This window comes from Mauremys reevesii, linkage group 3 (genome assembly GCF_016161935.1).
Source record: "Mauremys reevesii isolate NIE-2019 linkage group 3, ASM1616193v1, whole genome shotgun sequence".
NCBI classification, from domain to species: domain Eukaryota; kingdom Metazoa; phylum Chordata; order Testudines; family Geoemydidae; genus Mauremys; species Mauremys reevesii.
This window is the reverse complement of record NC_052625.1, coordinates 51061168-51080963: the sequence shown is the minus strand read 5'-3', so window position 1 is coordinate 51080963 and position 19796 is coordinate 51061168. Positions and strand designations below refer to the sequence as shown.

General features: G+C 41.8%; 2 protein-coding genes across 3 annotated transcripts in view; one reads left to right on the top strand and one right to left on the bottom strand.

Annotated features, from left to right (window-relative positions):
* IARS2 (isoleucyl-tRNA synthetase 2, mitochondrial) overlaps positions 1-1566 on the bottom strand; it is a 52726-nt gene extending 51160 nt beyond the window's left edge. Inside the window, exons 1-2 of one of the 2 annotated variants that reach the window (XM_039529406.1) lie at positions 1342-1566; positions 97-219 (exon numbers count right to left, since the gene is read on the bottom strand). In XM_039529406.1, the coding sequence (XP_039385340.1) occupies positions 97-219; positions 1342-1566 (348 nt within the window). Of the gene's footprint in view, positions 1-96; positions 220-1052; positions 1182-1341 lie in introns of those variants that run through there. The other variant, XM_039529407.1, reaches the window with a different exon arrangement.
* Positions 1567-1685: 119 nt separating this feature from the next.
* BPNT1 (3'(2'), 5'-bisphosphate nucleotidase 1) lies at positions 1686-19547 on the top strand. Its single transcript, XM_039529408.1, has 9 exons — positions 1686-1935; positions 7831-7958; positions 11202-11306; positions 11709-11816; positions 12825-12873; positions 15411-15502; positions 16878-17075; positions 17765-17870; positions 18872-19547. Exons 2-9 carry the CDS (start codon positions 7839-7841, stop codon positions 19018-19020), a joined length of 927 nt encoding a protein of 308 aa, XP_039385342.1. The 5' UTR covers positions 1686-1935; positions 7831-7838; the 3' UTR covers positions 19021-19547.
* The last annotated feature ends 249 nt before the right edge of the window (positions 19548-19796 follow it).

Below are 19796 nucleotides of genomic sequence, written 5' to 3'. Positions count from 1 at the left end.
AGGCAATTTATTCCCATTTACTTCAATGTGAATTGAGAATGCACAACACCTTACAGAAGGCATAAAACACCTTAAACATACTACTCTGATACTTACCTTATTTAACGCGTGACCAACATGAGGGTCTCCATTGGCATACGGTGGCCCATCATGAAGACAAAATTCATTCTTTGTGTTCCTTTGTCTTTGCCATGAATATAGTTCTGAAAAACCACATTTCTGTATAAACAATATGAAAACATTTAATTCATTAAAAGTTTGCATTTTAGTAGTTTAAAAAAAGTTTTCATTTTAACATCATTCCAACAGTCAAAAAACTATGAGGCAGAATTGCTCCAACTCCTCAAGTGAATACTTTCCTCTCTGGGGAATTACTTGCTAACCTACACTACCAAGCTAACAATATTGCCCCTGTTTTCTTACATAAAATAGAGCACTTATTTGGCCAGATTTGTTCTTGGTATAACTCTCCTGAAATCAAAATAACATCTGGGACACATTTGGTTCACGTTTAACATTCATCAAGCTTTATAAACCAAAATCTTCTGTCTTCTTCAACCTCTAACTCAAGATGGACTAAACTGATGGGGAGACAGGTTTGTAGGAAGTTCTTGTAAATGAACATTTTAAGAATGGAGCATGTTAAACCACAGCTTCTCAACTTTTTTTTCCCTGAGCTCTCTTCCCCTTGATGCTATTAAACACTCCATGGCCCACCTGTGCCACAACGACTGTTTTTTTCTGCATATAAAAGCCAGAGCCAGCATTAGGGAATAGCAAACAGGGAAACTGCTGGGGCCCCACACCACAGAGAGCCCAGCAACGCTAAGTTGTTCAGGCTTCGGCCCCAGGTGGCAGGTCTTGGGGCCTCAATTGTCAGCCCGGCATGGCAGAGCTTTGGCTTTCTGCCCTGGGAGCCAATGAGTCTAATGGCAGCCCTGCTTGGTGGACCCCCTAAAATCTGCTCCCACCCACCCACCCCGGCCCACAGGGGGCCCTGGGCTGAGAACTACTGCGTTAAACAACTGCAGTTTGACGTCTCCTTGGTTTACCATTTGTTCTGTAAATGTAGGGCTGCACTAGTGAACAATCATAAACTCATCTTCTAGCAGGGATATTACTCCGGTCTCCTGGTAATGACAGGTTTTAAAGCGTGCGTTAGATTGTACACGGGGGAGGCTTTGCGACACAGGTCACTCCCACTCCAGGGCTAAGCCAGACTCATGGGAAACCGCTCGCCGCGAGGAGAGGGAACAGCACGAATTCCCCACGCCGCACAGTCCAATGCTGGGGGGCTGCAGGACACGCGGACGGACAGAGCCGAGCAGCTGCGCGCGGTACCTGCTGTAGCTCCACCTCGGCCTCGGGCTGCAGCCTGCCCGGCAGCTGGGCTGGGAAGCCGCTACGGGGCAGCAGCACCGTCTCCCGGTACTTGGAGTCCGCGCGGCTCTCCGGGCTCGGCTGCCCGCTGTGGGCCCCGGAGGCTGCCGAGCGCGCCCAGCCCCACGCGGCCCCCGCCGGGGCCCCGCGCCTGGCTAACGAGGGCGCCCTCCGCGCCCACAACATCCTCGCGGCCTCCCCGGCTCTCGCCGTGCGCTCCGGCGGCGCTTCCGGTTCGGCTACGGAGAGCGGCGAGGGCGTGACGGGCCGCGGGGAGGGACACGCCGCCTTGAAAGGCGTTTCTCTCTCTCCCGGGGAGGGTTGGAATGTTGGGCGCTCCCGGGGCTGCAGGGAATATTGTGCACATGAAATGACCCATGCGTGTCCTCTGGGTGGGTCAGCTGAATGGTGCTGCTGCCAAGCCTTGCAAAGGGTGAACTTTAGGACCCAGAAGGTTTTGGAGGCATAGGAGGGTTATTGGGTGAAAAGGAAGGAGCAGCCAGGGTACTGCACAGAGGAAGTAGTCTGCTTTCGTTGCTAACGGCTGAGCCACAGGTATTTTACTCTTTATCCAGGGTCTGTGTTTCATATTTGCTAGTTACAGATGTGTCAGCATGTGAAAGTTATAACTGGGGAGGAAAATTTCCAGGATTAGGAGGGATTTCTGGAGAACAAAGGAATAAAATGGCTTGAAAGACAGGTAAATGTTTTCATTAACCGAGTTGTCGTGTATCCACGAGTCTTGTGATTTTAAGGGGTTCTGTCTATTCTAATTCCGTTAATCGTACAAGTTAGAGTAGTCAATGCACATAAGTATGAGATTTTAAAGCAAGGATCTCATCTGGAAAAGCACAAGACAAATAATTTCAGTTGCTTTATTTGCATTTGTATGTGGGGCAAAGGAATTACTTTAAGGGGCAAGTTCCTTGCTGTTTAAAAATAAAGGTAAAACTATGTTACATCAATTAAAAGTGATTAAAAACAACCTAAAATAAATCTTTTAAAAAGTTCAATCTAAGATATTTTTCCTCAATCATCTTTTTGCACTCGTTTGTTATTGTAGAACTGCTCATGAGTGGAAGGCTGTTGCTGATTTTTTTATTATTATTATTATTTTAAACAATCATTTTAAAGGGATGGGGGAAAATTAAAGGAATTTATTTTGATAGTGGAGGAGCAAACCATCTATACATTACATAGATTTTGGAAGCATAAAAGGAAAAAACTAAGTTACGGGCTACTACCTTTGGTAGTGTCTCTTTAAACACGTGCAGTTTATTGCTCAATTGAAGCAAAGCTGAAATGGATATTGCTGAGAACAAGGAAGAGGGTAAGAAAATGTACCAGCCACACCCTACAAAGTAGGATTTTTGTTCTCTCTTATAACACAGCCAGTTACTTTAGTGGATGTAACAAGAATGAGATACATCTGAGCATATGGTGGGTTTGCCACCCAAACGCCATATCTACAGATTTTTCAAAATTTTTACAAAATTTACAGTTTTATAAAATTAAGCCCTAATATTGCAGACACACCATTATTAGCCCAATGAGACTACTCACAGAAGTACAGTTAAGCACGTGCATAGGAGTGTCGAGGCGTTAGGCTTTATGCACGTGTGCCACTACCACTGCAACTGAAGTGATGTTAACACAGTGAGAGCCTTTGGCCTGGTCTGCACAGGCAAATACACACATTTAACTAAAAGTGTATTTTTTACATCAGTTCAATTAAACCAGTGCAAAACTTAAAGTGATTTGGACATCCCTGTTAAGCCTGGCATATGTTGGTTTATCTTGTGTCAGTAAAATTATGGATGCAAGCAAAACTGATACAAGTGTGTTTGAGCTGTGTTGGTCCCAGGATATGTGAGACAAGGTGGATGAGGTAATATCTTTTACTGGATCAGCTTTTTGTCCTTTCCACCAACAACTTTCAGGCTTCACACAGCTCTTCCTCAGATCTGGAAAAGGTAACCAAGGTGTCGCAGCTAAACACAAGGTGGGACAGATTGTTAAGCATAAGAAGTTAACAGGTGTTGGGGGAGACCGATTAAAATGAAGTGGGCAATTAATTCCCTGGCAGTTGTAGGACAAAGTTGGGTTAGTAAGCTACAAAGGGCTAGTCTACACTAGAAGTGCTACAGTGGCACAGCTGCAGCCTGTCTGGGGAAGATACTTTATGCCGACAGGAGAGAGCTCTCCCGTCAGCATGATAAAACCACCCCCAGGAGAGGTGGTAGCTACATTGGCAGGAGAAGCTCTCCTGCCGATATAGTGCAACATAGCACTGTCCACACCGGCACTTAGGTCGGTGTAACTTACATCACTCAGGGGAGTGGCTTATTCACACTGCAGAGCGACATAAGTTATATTAACATAAGTACTAGTGTTACAAGCCCAGAGTGTTGTAATGAGCCATAAAACCAGTGTCTGTGTTAAGCCCAGGGTTTTTAGTGTCCAGCAGTTATGAATTTCAGTTCCCAGGCTCATCTTTTGAAGGTGTTTGTGAAGGTTTCGTTTGAAGATGAGGGCTGAGAGTTTAGATATGGAGTGATCATTTTGTGAAAAGTGTTTTCCTAGAGGTGGTGGTGTTTTTTGTCTCATTTTTCTGTGTGAGTTCATTTGAGAGCACAGCGATTGTCTGATTTCACCCATATAGTTGGGGCTGCACCACTACTACAACACACGCACATCCCCCACAACACACCTTTCAAGATCCTTGGGTCCGACTCATGCCTATCCCAACATGTGGTGTACCTCATCCAACACATCAAATGCCCTAACAACAACTATATGGGTGAATAAATAATCCATAGCCACAATTCATGATGCACCTAAGTCCTTTGATTCTGATGAACCTAACTATGTAAGACTGGTGCCATGGAGCAAAATTATTCCTGACCCAAGTTACTGATCATTTTCTTTGTAAATTCATTTTAGCTCTTTGTAAATTCAACTGTAGCTGCTATTCTTAATAATGGAGATACCTAATCGGTGTTGTAAAGGTTACTGAGTGACAAATGACCTTATTAAAAAACAATACAAACTCATTAAAACATATTTATTCCTCGAAGCTTTTCAGCAAGAATCCACTAGAGAGAGATTTAAAGAGAAAGGAAATCATTACCACTCCTTTGAGACTGCTCCTTCATTTCAGTTCTGTATGTGGTGTATTATGTCTTTCAGATGTACTGTCTGTGTAACTTTAGGGCCCACTTCTGCAAGGTGCTATGTGTGGGGAGACTCCTATGCCCACACAGAGCTCACTTAATTCAATGGAACTCCAAGATCACGGCCTCAGACAATGAGCTCCTTGCAATAGTTGCTTTGACTTCTTGTATGTTTTCCATAGTACTAGATGCAGTAAGAGAGCTCAGTAAATAATAATATTTGCGTCAATAATATCCTGTGACAGTGAGTGCTACGTGTCACATATGTAAAAAATTGACATTGTAGCCATTTTATAGATATTAATTTTAGTTACCAAAGGCTTCAAGTCCCATAGATCTAATTCTCAATAGCAGCTGCAAAGGGAGCCAGACTTTAGCCTCAGTCATTCTGACCACATCTTCCAGCTAAATACCCTCCAAAGTCAAATGTATGTGAGATTAGTAATAATAGTTTAGTATTACATCTTTAACAGTTAAAAGAGGCAACCCAGAGGCTTAGTAGTCATGCTCTGCAGTCCCATGTGAGACCTTTGTTAGATATGCCAAACTTGGTCTCTTGCTCTTGGGGCTGGCGATGACTGGATATGCTGTGGAGGCAGCCAATCTGGCTGTGGGGAAGGAAGCAGCTGATTAAGAAGTGACGACAATGACATATTCTAAAGACAGGTTTCAGAGTCCTTCTCAATCTGAGGGGTGCCTTGACAGGACTGTATCTAAAGACTATTTGTCACTTGGAACTCAAATTGAGAGAGAACTAGGAAAAAAAGGCATTTAATTTAACAGGGTAGAATGACTTAAATCAAAGTGATGTAGGTGCCAAATGTGACTCCATATTTGAGTTTGATTTCTGTTTGTACTAAAAGTAGGCAGTCAGCCTTTCATTATTTATGAAGATATGGCATATCATCCCTAAAGCTGCAGCACTTACTCTTTGTGCACAGAATGAATGGAATGCAAATGAGAGAGAATTGGGGGGAAAGGCACTTAAGTTGTTAAGGTGAATTAATTTAAATCAAAGTGATTTAAATCAATTTTAATCGTAATTTAAATCAGCAAGCAGGAAACCTTGTTTTGAATTTGTACTTTTTAGTTAGTTTCCTAAAGAAAGGTTGATTCTCATTTGGCATTAAAATATGCTGATTTGGAACTAAATACAGCCTTCACGCTAAATTTGCTAACCAACGGGATATACACATACATGTGCTATATGGATACACTTTTATTTAAGCAATTATATATCTTAATATATTTCAGATGCTTAATTTTTACATTGTTTATTGTTAGAAAATGGTGAATGATGCATTTCTTATTTAACAGATTTTTTTTTACTAGTGAAGTGTGAATTCCACTCTGTTTGGGTGGAAATTGGAATTCAATTAAAAATCCTCCAAAATAGCATTTTTAAATTGTTTATTAGGTAAATAAAATGACCCTGATGTATTCATGTAGATGAATACATGTGGGGGCGTTATCAAAACATGTTTTGACAGATTTAAAACTGATTTATTAAACAAAGGAAGTATTTTATCTGTAGTTTGTGAAATTGAACTGATTGTTTCTGGTCACCATGTCCTTTAAGACTTCAGAACTCTCATCTCCTCACACCTAGTTTTTATTCATAGATTGGAAGAGGAAAACATACTTTCCTGCTTTTCCAACTCCTGTTGGTTTCTTAACTTTGAATGAACTAGTTGTTGAACTGAACTAGTTGGATAAATGGAAGTGAAGAAAATATTCTCTTTGCATTTGCAGAAAAGGCTACTGCTGGTTGAAAGCTGGTTTAGCAATTCAACACTCTGGTTTCAGGTGCTTAGCCAGTGGCACCTACTAGTTCTGTGGTTTGACTTTTTAAAAACTTGGCAGCAAACATTTACTGCTTAATATTTTTTATATAATTTAAATTATTTTAATAAGTTTGGGCTCTAACATAGTTGTATTCAAATTTAATTTTAAATAGATTTCTTTAAAAATGTGTTTAATTTAAATTAAAAAATCAGATTTAAAAAAAGTTGATTTTTATCCACCCACTTTGACAAAACAAGGCAATTATTATAAATGTGCTTTCCATCAAAGGATTGCAAAGTACTTTGCTGATTAATTAAACCTCACAACACCCTTATGACGCAGGTAAGTATTATTATTCATATGTTTCAGATAAGGAAAATGATGCATAGGCGCATTAAATTATTTAATCAAGTTTATACAGGAAATCAATAAGTGATCCAGGAATAGAACTCAGGAATCCTAATTCCTATTCTTCCGGTGCTTTAGCTACAAGAGCATGCCTGATTGTGTTCAAGCCAGAAGTGAAGGGCTGTAGTCTGATGTAATTTTGTCATTAATCTGGGTAATTTACATGACTCTAGGTTTCAAAATGAGAATTGCAAGTTTAGTGTTATCAGTAAAGTTATCAGACTAGGTTGGGTTTTTTTTTGTTTTTTGTTTGGTTTTCATTTCTACATGATATTTTATTGAAATCCATAAAACTCCATATACTAGACACTTAGCATTACTAGCAGTTTCTGCTCAGGATAAACCAAGATTTAGCCAGCGCAGAAAGTAAGAAGTATCCTTTTAGTGAAGCGAGGGGGTAGGAATGTGTGTGTGGTGTGAGAGATGGAGAGGAAAGAGAGAGAATAAGGGAGGGGAATGTGGAGAACATAGATGGGGATAGGGGCAGTGAGAAGTTGAGGGTGATTGGAGATAAAAGAAATGGGAGGGAGAATGGGGAACAGGGTAACTGTGGAGAGGCAAGGAGAGAGTGTGAGGGGAAATGGGAGGTTGCAGGAACAGGGAGGGAAGATAGAGAAACAATGCTAGTTCCTGTAACCAAGGAGCTAGGAGAGAGTAAATTCACCTACAAGAGTCATCTAGAGAAGGGCTACCGCCTCTGCTTCATGATGCAATGCCTCTCATTATGCAACCCTTTTTTGCATCCATGTCACACTGTAAACTACAAAAATTACTGCCTTCCACTCTGTTAAGAGAGGACTACAGTCAGACCTTGGTTATCCGAAGCTTTTACTATTTGAAGTGACCTCCCATCCCCAAACTTGTAATAATTTAATTGAAGTCTCCCACTTACCCAGATTAATTCAGTATCCCCTTTCCAGTCAGCTACCACAAAAGGTTTTACTTTTATATAAATAACACTCTGAACTCTACTCCTGGCGTAACCTAATCTTCCACGGACTTCTTATTCTTCCCTTGAATGCTAATACATGAAACCCGTGATGTGTAGTATTAATTCACAAGATCGCTTTTTGATTCTCTTCAGCACTTGATATGGCTTCTTCTCCAACTGTGTTGATGCGCCTAATGGCCTCCGCGTATTCTGTTGCGCACAGAGCTGGAACAATAGTCAGAAATGTGATGGCTGGCGGAGACCTGGGCATAGTGGAGAAGGTACTTATTTTGCTTAATACTGATTATGTCTGTTAAGAACACTGAGTTAGAAACAGCCCAAGGAGTTCTGTCTGAAGATCAGACAGCTCCCGCACAATTAGGGGGAGCGGGTGCTGCGACAGACTGACAAAATCCTGACATACTTTATTGAATTAGGTTTAATACCTTTGGTGACCATTGTATTCAAAATGCAGTTGTATATGAGTTATTGTGGAGTTGTATGTAACTCCTCTAGGAGGAGGGTTTTTTTAATGTCCATCCTTTGTTGTCCATCCTCTGAAGCCACCCCCTGGAGAGGTTGGCATATATGAATTCAAACTGGATTCTCCAGGGACCAACAGACAAATTAAAAACCAGGCTATTTATCCAAAAATCCTATCTGGCTCAGGTTGTTCTTCCTGATCCAGCAAATGGACAGGACCCCTGGGTCCTGGGGACCCCAGTCCTTAGGGTAGGATTGGAAGGACGGGGCCTACTGGAGCCCAATAGGGTTGCCAACTTTCTAGTTGCACAAAACCGGACACCCTAGCCCTGCCGCTGCCCTGAGACCCTGCCTCTGCTTACTGCATTCCCCCTCCCTTGGTGGGTTGTTCTCCCACACCCTCACTCACTTTCACTGGGCTGGGGCAGGGGGTTGGGATGCAGGCTTTAACTGGGGATGTGGGCTCTGAGGTGGGGCCAGAAATGAGGGATTCGGAATGTGGGAGGGGGCTGCGGGTTGAGGCAGGGGGTTGGGGTGCAGGAGGGGGTGAGGGCTTTGGGCTGAGGGTGCTGGCTCTGGGGTGGGGCTGGGGATGAGGAATTTGGGGTTCAGGAGGGTGCTACTGATTTGTGGGGGGCTGAGAGTTTGGGCTCGGTTGGGGCATGGGCTTACCTCAGGCAGCTCCCGGTCAGCAGTGCAGCATGGGGGATAAGGCAGGCTGCCTGTCCTGACCCACGTGACCCAGAAGCAGCCAGAAGGTCCGGGTCCTAGGCTCCACGCACCACTCTTGCCTGCAGGTAACATCCTCACCAGCTCCCATGGGCTGGAACCCCATCTTGGCCCCATCTCTAATCTTGTTGCAGCATTTTATATAAGATGCAATAACCAACTCTCTCCCCAGATTCCTGGTCTCCAGTTACCCAACTGACAGCAGTTTCTGGGCTGGTGTATCTTACTTCAGTGATTTCTCTAAATGTTCTTACAGCTTTTCCTTTTCTGTTTCTCCTTTCCCCTAGCAGGCAATAGAGCATCCTCATTATAAAATATTTACACCTTTTTTACTGCAGTGATTTTGATTTAATTATTAGTTTTTGAATGCTTTGTTCATGCTCCCTCCCCCCCCCATTTGAAAGAGAAAATATATCCTATTCAGGTCTAATTGCAATTTCTTTCAATGTGCTGGTAATGTGCTTAGTTATCCTAACCACAGTAAGTTAGAGATCCAGAGCTTGGTAATGCTATCACACAATCATCTTACTCCTGGTATCATTTAATAAATGTGTGTTCTAATTCAATTACTATGACTCTTAGCATATTGTGCATTTTAAGCCTAAGAAATAGAATATGCACCAGAAGTAGGTCCTTGTTAACACACTTTTTTCTTTATGATCTTTTAATGTCATTGCCTCCCTTCTTGCTACTCTTACCTTTTTCTGTTTTAAACATAAAAGTCCCCAAAACTTTCTACCTCATGCCCCCTAATTACTCTTGTCTGTGCCCCCTCCCCCACCATTCTGGTTTTTTTCTCCCCATCTTTATCCCAGGCCCCTCCTGCCTGCTGTGATGGGCTGGAGATCTTTGCTACTCTACTCTTCTCCCAACCTCTGATTGGGGCAGTCTTGGATAATTATTATTTGTATTACAGAGGCTCCAGCCAAGACTAGGGCTCCATTGTGCTAGGCACTGTACATTTCTAATAAGGGATATCCTGAAGAGTATATAATCTAATATACAAGATGCCATTTTCCAGATGGGGGAACTGAGGCACAAAGAGATTAGTGATCTGCCCAAGGATCCACAGTAAATTCAAATCATTTGTGTCCCAGTCCAGGGCCTAAGTCACAAAACCAACTTTCTTCTCTTTGCTGGCAGGGAGATGGACTGGATGACCTAAAAGGTCTCTTCTGTTTCTAACACTTTTGTGATTCTGTGAACAATATCCTGAAATTCTTTTTCTCACTGAAGAATGTCTATAGGAGTTTTGCGTGCAAGGATTACAGGATTTAGACCTGTATTGGAACAGCAATACTCAACAAAAAAACTGCCAAAACAATAGAGGTCTCTTCCCCGACTCCCCACCGCCCAATAATCATATAAGGCCAAATACTACAAAATAAGAACAATGTCAGGGGGATTATTTTAGTAAATGGGGAAAGTTATAATGATGATCACATCTTGTTTGATATTAGTTCAAAAACTATGCACAACAGACAAAATGCTAACTTGCACTTTAGCAGCCTGGCCTTTGCTAGTCCACTATGTGAGTGATCCTTAGACTTCAGTGGTTTGTGGGGTGTGGAAAATGTCTGCAGACTATAGATAAAATGGATGTAACTTTAAAAAAAAAAATTCCATATAGACTAAAAAAAAGCTTTTCCACAAAATCACAGCCCCAATCCTGCAAAGTCTGTATCTGTACATGAATAAGTTTATTATTTTTGGCTTTGTACATTGAATCAAAATTTAATATAATTTCATTTTATTATGCTTTAACAAATTTGACATGCAGGAAAATGTCATGAAAATACATTTGAGACCAGCATCCTCACCTTTTTATAGTTGTAAAAAGTTATTTTGAGTGAGCCGTTTATCCCAGAAATTGTAAGTAGCTGCATTTTCCTAAGCAGTCAGTTTTTATAGTGAAAACCTTGTGCTTCTGAATAATGCAAATTGACAACACTAACAGAAGTTATAGCAACTTCCTTCTCGTTGGCCTTCCCAAGGAACAGCTCCCCAGACATCAACATGTGCAGAATGCCACCTGTCTTCTCAAATGTATAAACATCTTCAGACAACTAATGGCTCCCTAATCTTTCCACCGAAGACCTGCCCTACCAGTGTATTTCACTCTTGAGACAGATAAGAGAGAGAACTCTGTCTCAATGACCTATTCAGTCCTTGGCTTCTCTCGAGTTGGTTAATTGGGATGGTGATTTCTGTGACAAGGATCCTTCTCCACTAGGAACTGGATATCAATGATCAGTACAATACAGGCCACTGTGTTGTTTTAAAGTAGAATAATTCCTTCCCATCCTTTGCAGTGTGGACCCAATGACTTGCAGACCAAAGCCGACCGACTGGTACAAATGAGCATTTGCACTTCACTGGCACGGAAATTCCCCCGAGTGACAATCATCGGAGAGGAGGTGAGAACTCTGTTTATCTACATTTTCAAGATGTTAATTTGCCACTTATGATTTACATTTGTCATTTGCAGGCTTAAGAGAGCCATGTGTTCTCTTTACTTTTTATCTTCCCTCCCAATTCCCCTTCCCTCAGCATTAACCTCATCAGATGACTTGACAGCAAATCCAGTGATTGGAAGGCAAGTCCCAAATCCCCCTCTTATGCCTGCAACCAGGCCAAGTTACTTTTATCCCAAGTTAAAGGCTGGCAGATGGCTAAAACCTGGGGAGTGGCTATATCACTTTGCTCCACTGTATTTGCGGTGCTAGGAATGGAACCATATTTGGGAGCTGCAAAGGCTCACACATAGTGCTCTCTGGCTGTTGCCTGTTTCTGTTAGTGTCTTTGTGTCCTTTTGTCAGGACCTGCCCTCTCATGATGTAGATGAGGAGTTGATTGAGGACGGTCAGTGTGAGGAAATACTGAAGAAAGCTTTTCCACCACAGTACAGCTCCATTAAAGAGGAAGAGGTAATAAACATGTTACGCTTACTTTCTTATCCCCATATAGCTTATTAGTCTTATCTAAGAAGGATCCAAGAAATAAAACAGGTACACCACTACTTCGATGTCACCCGATATAACACGATTTTGGATATAACGCGGTAAACCAGTGCTCTGGGTGGGGGCAGGCTGCACACTCCGGTGGATCAAAGCAACTTCAGTATAACATGGTTTCACCTATAACATGGTAAGATTTTTTTTTGGCTCCCAAGGACAGCATTATATCGAGGTAGAGGTGTAATTTTGATGTTGTCAGCTTATCTTTTGGTTTAAGTGCCACATTCAATTTAAAAAGGAAGTATTTTCAAAGTGACAATCCTAAAAATGGAAGCCCTCTAATTATCCACAGAATGGGTGTAGCATGGGCAGCAGAACTGCAGATTTCTCTGTAATGTTCCATGAATGTGTATCAGAGCTATACTAAAGGGACCACCTTTAGGAGTGAGAGGGTAGTTTAGTTTCCATGCCCATTGAATCCTTGTATGCAGTGTTGGTGTAGTCATGTTGGTCCCAGAACATTAGAGACACAAGGTGGGCAAGGTAATGTCTTTTATTGGACAACTTCAGTTGGTGAGAGAGACAAGTTTACAGAACTCTTAGTAATCCTTGACATCTCTACTGAGATTGCAAGCAACATTGTTAATTAGTGCAAGTGGTGGTGGATTAATATTAGGTTTTAAATGTGGACGTCTTGCCGTACAAAATCCATATTACATAGCCAGCTGAATAGCTGGTGAAAAGTCTAATATCTCTTTACAAATCCCTGGAGCTGTCCAGTCCTGTATATAATAAACATTTATGAACATTAATGTAATTTTTGTTTGCACTTTTAAGTGTAAGATTTCTTAACAATTGTGAGGTTTATCCTCCTCTCGCTGCTGCTAACTAGTACTATTATACCAATAGCTTAATTTCCGTGATTTGTGATTCCTCTTGTGTTGTGTGCATTTCTTTTTTTATTTTTTTTTTTTTTAGCTTGTCGTGTGGGTTGATCCTCTGGATGGGACCAAAGAATACACCGAAGGTTGGCTTCTCTTTTTCTTATTTGTACTGATTTGAAAAATTACTTTCAGTTTAATTAAAGTAACATGAATATTTCTAGAACATTCTAGAAGCTTATCAATCTGTGGTGACCAGAGTCCATCAGAATAGATAGAAAATGTTGGGAGGGAAAGAGGTAGGTGTGCGTGCGTTAGACTGGTCACAGCACTAGAAATATACTGTAGGGAACAACCTGCACTGACAGGGGAGGGACTAGGTGACATAATAGTTCTTTTCTATTTCTAATTTCTATAATGTGGTAATCTCCCACTTACATAGTGGCCTGCAGAACAGGAGGCCTGGAGAACCACTGAACTAGAAAAGACTGGGTTGTGAAGTAATTGAGAAGGGCCAGACTCAAAGTCGGAATTTTTTTGGTTAGATGGGCATGTAAGCAGGATCCAAATGTACGTATTACAAGCCAGGAATAAGCAGGATTTCTTAAATGCTTCATATTAGAAAAAGAAAATGTCACTTAACTTTGTTGGGCAAAGAAGGATTTCTCACTAAGTGGTTTTCCTGGCACTGTTTTGGGGGTTCTCTTGTCCACATCAACAATTTGAGCTCTGCTGAACTGACTCGTGACATTTCCAGAAGCCCTCGCTGGAGTTATGCTATTTGTATATTTTCTACTAAATGCTCTGTTGGTACTTGCCTGCAGACACCCATGTACAGTGCCACAAAGTTTTCAGCTAAGATCACTTGAGTCTTCAAAAGAGACTTCCTTGGCAAGAAGTTTGTATAAGATTTATTTTTTAAACAGTTATGACTCCTGTAATCCTATTTCATAACTTGTATGAGATTTTATTCACATTTGGCCCCAGCTCAAACCTGGTAACATACTGCGTGCCTTCCACTACCATTAACTTCCATGGGAGTTGAGGGTATTCAACACTTCATAGGATTGGGGCCTTTTCTTTTACATACATTTGCTTTGGATATGCCTTAAATGGCTTTTATTAATAGTAACCTTTAATATCGGATACATTCTCTCTCTGGCTTTTCTTTGCAAGGGGAAGGATCAATGAACTAGAGATGGGAAAGACCTAAACTTGTTTGATCCTACAATATTTGTGTCCCCATCATTCAAAACACACAGATGTTACTACTGTATTTAAAGCATTCTTTTAAAACAACATAATTACTTTTATCATGGAAGTAAACTTCTTCTTTTTTGTAAAACATTGGGGTCTGTAGGCAAGTGGATTCACCCCTGCAGCGGCGCCTCCTGCTGGTCATCCATGGGAATTAGCTCTTCCAGAATCCTGGAGCACCCCCTGCAGGCTGGTGATCCGCCTTACCGCTGGCCCCCATCTCCCTCCCAGGACCCCAGTGCCCCTTTCTCTGGGTTGCTGCGCCTCTGGCAGTACCCCCAAACTCTGGGTCTCCCCACCCATGGGACCCCCACCCACTAACCCCACCTCGCCTCAGCGTGACGCTACTGCCAGTCACCATCTAGCCCCACTCCCTGGGGCAGACTGCAGTATACGCCACTCATCACAGGCAAGGTTGGGTTAGACCTGCTGCCTCTCTCTCTAGCTGGGCTGCCCCTCTGCAGCCCCGGTACTGGTCTTAGGCCCTCACCCAGGCCCACAGCCTTGGGCTTTCCTAGGCCAGAGCTCCCCAGCTCCTGCTTCCACCCACCCACTTCCCGGAACCCAATAGGTACAAGGTCCAGTCCTTTCACGTAACCGGGCAGAGTTCCTCTGGACGGCGTCCACTGGCTCCCTTTACGCCTTCGAGGAGCAGTGGGCGCTGTCCGGGGTTCTCTGCTCTGTGTCCCCATCAGGTTCCCTTCGTTTGACCCTTTGACAGCACTTTTGTCCCTGTTATTTCATTAGTTGTCCCCTGAAACCAAGTGGTTTCCAGGTCCTGTGGATCCCCCCTTAAGGCTGGTGGGGGAGTCCTTCAGCAATAGGTACAGGGACCAATCCTGCAAGTACTTATTAGGCTTCTCTGAAAAGTCTGCAGTGCCACTGTCGTATCTTCCTGTTGCATCTTGTGATAAGCTAGACTGTGAACTCTTTGTGGCAGGGGATTTTTTTTTATTATTATTATTATTATTTTTTAATTGTGGGCCTGTGTAACATCTGGCACAATTGGCACTACTGCTTAGTACCAAGTGTTTGCTGATTCAGGCCTGTGGTTTATCTGAATGTCATTTACATAGTACTATGTAGTGATAGACTTCCTAATATTTAATGTGCATGTTGGCTCAGATTGTCAAACATGACTAGTAATTTTTGGATGCCTCCAGTTTTGAGCATCCAATTTGAGACATCTTAACAGGGTCTTATTTTTCAGAATACAGATTGCTCAGAGTATCACATTGTCTCAAGTTGGGCAACTAAAAATGAAGGCATCCACAATAACTAGTGACTTTTGACAATCTTGGCCATTATTAATATTTTCAAGTAATTGAACAAAGATAGAGGATTGTAGGTTTGCAAGAGGGCTGGGGGGGGGTTTCTTACGCCCATTTTCAATCATTACTGAATAATATTTATTACTTCTTCACAGGTCTCCTCGACCATGTAACAGTTCTTATTGGAATTGCTTATGAAGGTAAAGCAATAGCAGGAGTTATTAACCAGCCCTTCTACAACTATGAGGTAATAAATGCACTGATTTTTTTTTTTCTTGAGAGCACTAAATGATCTGTAACTATCACTTCTAGGACACGTTTCTAGTTCACACACTTTCTGCTCAATGGTGCTTGATCTACACTACATACCCCACTTCACTAGCTAGAGCTAATGGTGTAATATAAGGAACTTTTGATCTATGTGCTTCTTGATGATGATTTCTTGGAACTGAATTCCAAGGCCATGCAAATAACTGCAACAGCTCTCCACTCTTTATGATAACAAGACATTACATGTATTGTAACTAGGTTCTCATATAAGTGTAAAACCCATGATATCTTGCTCCAGGCTGGTGGCTCTTTGGACGCATTGCAGAAGTGACCTGTTTAGATTCACAGGGAGATGCCAACCACTCCAGTCTGTTAGTGCGACTTGATGACTGAATCCTGGGACATCATTAAGCTGGGCCTTAAAAGGCACCAGGTATTTCTCTGGCTTTGTCTACACTATGAGCTCTGGGTGTGATTCCCCTGCATGCGTACACGTAACCACAGTAGCATGGATAGCAACAGCAGAGGCATGACTTAGCTGTCCCAAGTACATACCTACTGGTTTCGGGCGGGTTTGTACCCACCACGGCTCTCCTGTGCCTCCAGTCCCACTACCCTTTCTGTTGCAGCAACACTGCTATTTATACTCATGCTAGCTCGATCAGAACTAGTGCAAGTACATGTACGCACCCAGGGGAATCATACCCCTAGCCTGTATTATAGACGTAACCATAGTTAGTTGCAGCTGAGTTGCAGTGTGTTACCAAACCCAGTCTAATACCCCCCTCCCTCCAAAATGGGGGATTAAGAGGATTAACTATAACACCAGAATAGCAAAATTCAGGAACAGTCCAAGGACATAGAATGGGAGCTGATTAGGATTGGTCATAGCAAAGAAAAGCTCATAGTTGGTATAATACACTGAAATAACTATGAAGATACTTTTCAGTTCTTGTAATATCCGATGCAAGGATTTCAAAGAGATTTACAACCCGTTAATTAACTATCACAAAGACCCTATGAGGTGGATAAGGAAGAATTATTATCCCCATTTGACAGGCAAGTGAACTAAAGCACAGGCACTTGCCCAAGCTAAATAACTTGCCCATGGTCACACAATGTCATTCAGTTAGCTGGGAATAGAACCCAGGAGTGCTGGCTTCCTGCCCTGGGCTTCAGTTATTAGAACTCACTTCTTTTCCAGTGCCACAATTTACACTTTTACCCTCTAAAATGAATCTAATAATGAAATTAAAAGTCTCCAGCTATGCCTTTGTGTTCATATTTTTTAAAAAAATAAGTGTTATATGCTGTGGTAATGGTAAGCCTTGGTTTTTGCATCTTCTATGTAGGCAGGAGCAGATGCCGTGCTGGGTAGGACAATATGGGGTGTCCTAGGGTTGGGTGCCTTTGGATTTCAGCTGAAAGAAGTGCCAGCTGGGAAACACATTATCACTACTACCCGTTCACACAGCAGTAAGCTGGTAAATGACTGCATTAGTGCAATGAACCCTGATAATGTGGTGAGAGTCGGAGGTGCAGGAAATAAGGTATGACAATCCAATATTTTTTCTTTGTTAGTAGTAAGATATGACATCTTTGTAAAGAGAGCAAAGAATTTAGGGCCAAATGCCATCCTTATCTCAATGGATGCAAAGGGACCCTTGGCAGTGGAACTGGTCCCCGAAGAGGTGAGGCAGGATTTGGTGGCTATAGGGAATGCTCCCCAGCTCCATAGTGTGGAATCAGTGCTCTTTGGGCTCCTTGCCCAGCAACATGCAGGGTTTATTTGGGGGAGAAGGAAAGGATGGAATATCTGTAACCACCTGAAGCTTCTGGTCCTCTTCCCCAACCCATATGAAAGTGTGCAATAGGGCTAGAAAGGCCTTATGGGGATGTGAGGATGGTTTTCTCTCCATTCGTCCAGGTAGATTTCCACAGCCCCCAGCCAAGATACATGAGTTGGATGCCAAGGACTAGATTTGCTTCCTATAGATTATATTTGAGTCAATGAAAAATGGATCACTTTGGATGGTAACAGCTATTTTTTTTTCTAGACTTTTAAAAATGTAATAATCTTAAATCCTGAAGAGGAGCCTTTGAGACTCCTCTTTCTGCTGAGGACGTCAGTGTGTGTGCAGTACCAAACTGACCCAATTCTACTCCCACTGAATTCCTGTTCTATCTTGTGCATGCCTGGGGGTCATATGAAATGACTGTCATTCTTCATCTGTAATAGATCATTCAGCTGATAGAAGGCAAGGCTTCTGCTTATGTGTTTGCTAGTCCTGGGTGCAAGAAGTGGGATACCTGTGCTCCCGAGGCTATTTTACATGCTGTGGGAGGTGAGTTAACAATAATGTTCATAACTCTCTTTTTTGAGAGAAGTTGAAGTTACAGTAGATTTTTTCTAGTGTTTATGTGAACAAGGTAGGTCATAGCATATCTTTTCATAGGATCAAGGTGAGTTCTATTGCACACATTTTTGGCAGATAACTTCTTGACCTAAAAGCCTGTATATATATTTAAAAACAAAGCACCATCGTTAAGCACTGAAGACCTGATCCAAACCCCTTTGAAATCAATGGAATGATTCCCATTGACTACAGTGGGCTTTGGATCAGGCCCTGGTTTTGCCAGTAGAAGGCAGTATAATTAATTTACCTTGTCTGCTTTTATTCAAGACCCAATACAGTTACTAATTTTGAGGTAATACAAAAAATTCTTTTAAAAACATATTAGTTGGAAAACAGTAATAATAAAACCGACAGCTTCCTCTGCTGCTTGTTTTCCTATACAATGAGGTCTTTTCCCAATTACTGAAATCATTCATTTATCGTCTTTATATGCTTACTGTGTGTACGGAGGGCATTTTATAATACTTCATGAACAACAAAACAGTTAGCCAAATCCTGAGGTCCTTGCTCAGAGCTGGAGGATTTGACTCCAAATTTGAATCAATCCAGTGTGTAACCCAGTAAAATCACTACCCTCCAGACAGCACAAAGCCACTTTGCCTTGGTGAAAATATAAGTTATTTATTCAATCAAGCCTTTTTATATGAATTAACTTTAGATCAGTGTTGTTGTTCGACCTTTTCTGCCGTCCATCTTAATGTGTAAAAGGTTTCTTCTAGCCACTAAGATCAAGTATAGTATTGGTTTAATACCATATCAGGAGATTGTATCTTGCCATTGCAAGTATAAAAGACTTGATCTTCTACATCTATCTGTAACAACTATGATTCAAAGGAAGAGAGAACCAGTAGGTGTTCTATTTTAGCAAAAATTCAGGTGCTGTGCTTAAATGAACTGGGACCAATAACACGTTCATATGTTTCTTGCAGGCAAGATGACTGATATCCATGGAAATCCTTTTCATTATAACAAGGAGGTGAAACACATGAATTCAGCAGGGGTCCTTGCCACGTTGAGAAACTTTGACTACTATGCCAGTCGTGTTCCAGAGAGTGTTAAACAAGCCCTTGTGCCTTAAAGGAGGAAGCCAACTGTGGGGGGGGGAAACATTAAAATAATATTTCAAGCTAACTGCTAAACGAGCTTGAATTTTTGTATGAAATCTGAGCCTAGATTCATTCTGATATTGTGCTGATCAGTGATTTGTTTCAGAAATTAGTGTACAGAATGTCTAGATACACTGCTAAATCTGATTGTTTTGGGGGGGAAACCTACAGTTGTTTCACCAGGTAACAGGTTACAGTTTTTCAATATTCACAGTAGATGTTTTTCCTTCCCTTTGAAAGTGAGGAACCCAAGGAAAGTTCTGTTCATGTCAATAGATTTTATGCAGTTATACTGTGTACATTTGTATCACATAATAATGTCACAGTCCAAATCTATTTCCTTAACTTATTTCAGGGCACGAAACCATAGCCTGAATTTGCTCAACATCTTTTGTTGCACATGGGCAGCAATACTTAATTCACTTTATATATTGACAAAAAATAATTTGTTTTGGTGGGTCCAACTGCTTATAATAAAGTTACTGTTATTGATTCTTAAGCATGACGTGCTTCCTTTTGTAAATGGCAGTTTTTGACATTTTATACCATTTTTCAGCATGTGGAAACCCCTTTTATTCTTGGTGTTTGGCTTCTCTCTGTCTGGTTTCAATGAGGGTTTTTGTAGCACTGAGGTTTGTGGGGGATAGTAATGAAGCAGTTTCGTTGCTACAAGAGTTAACACTTCACACGTGGGCAGCTCAATTTCGATTACATATTTGATAGTTCCAGGATTTTGTAGCTGTTTCTA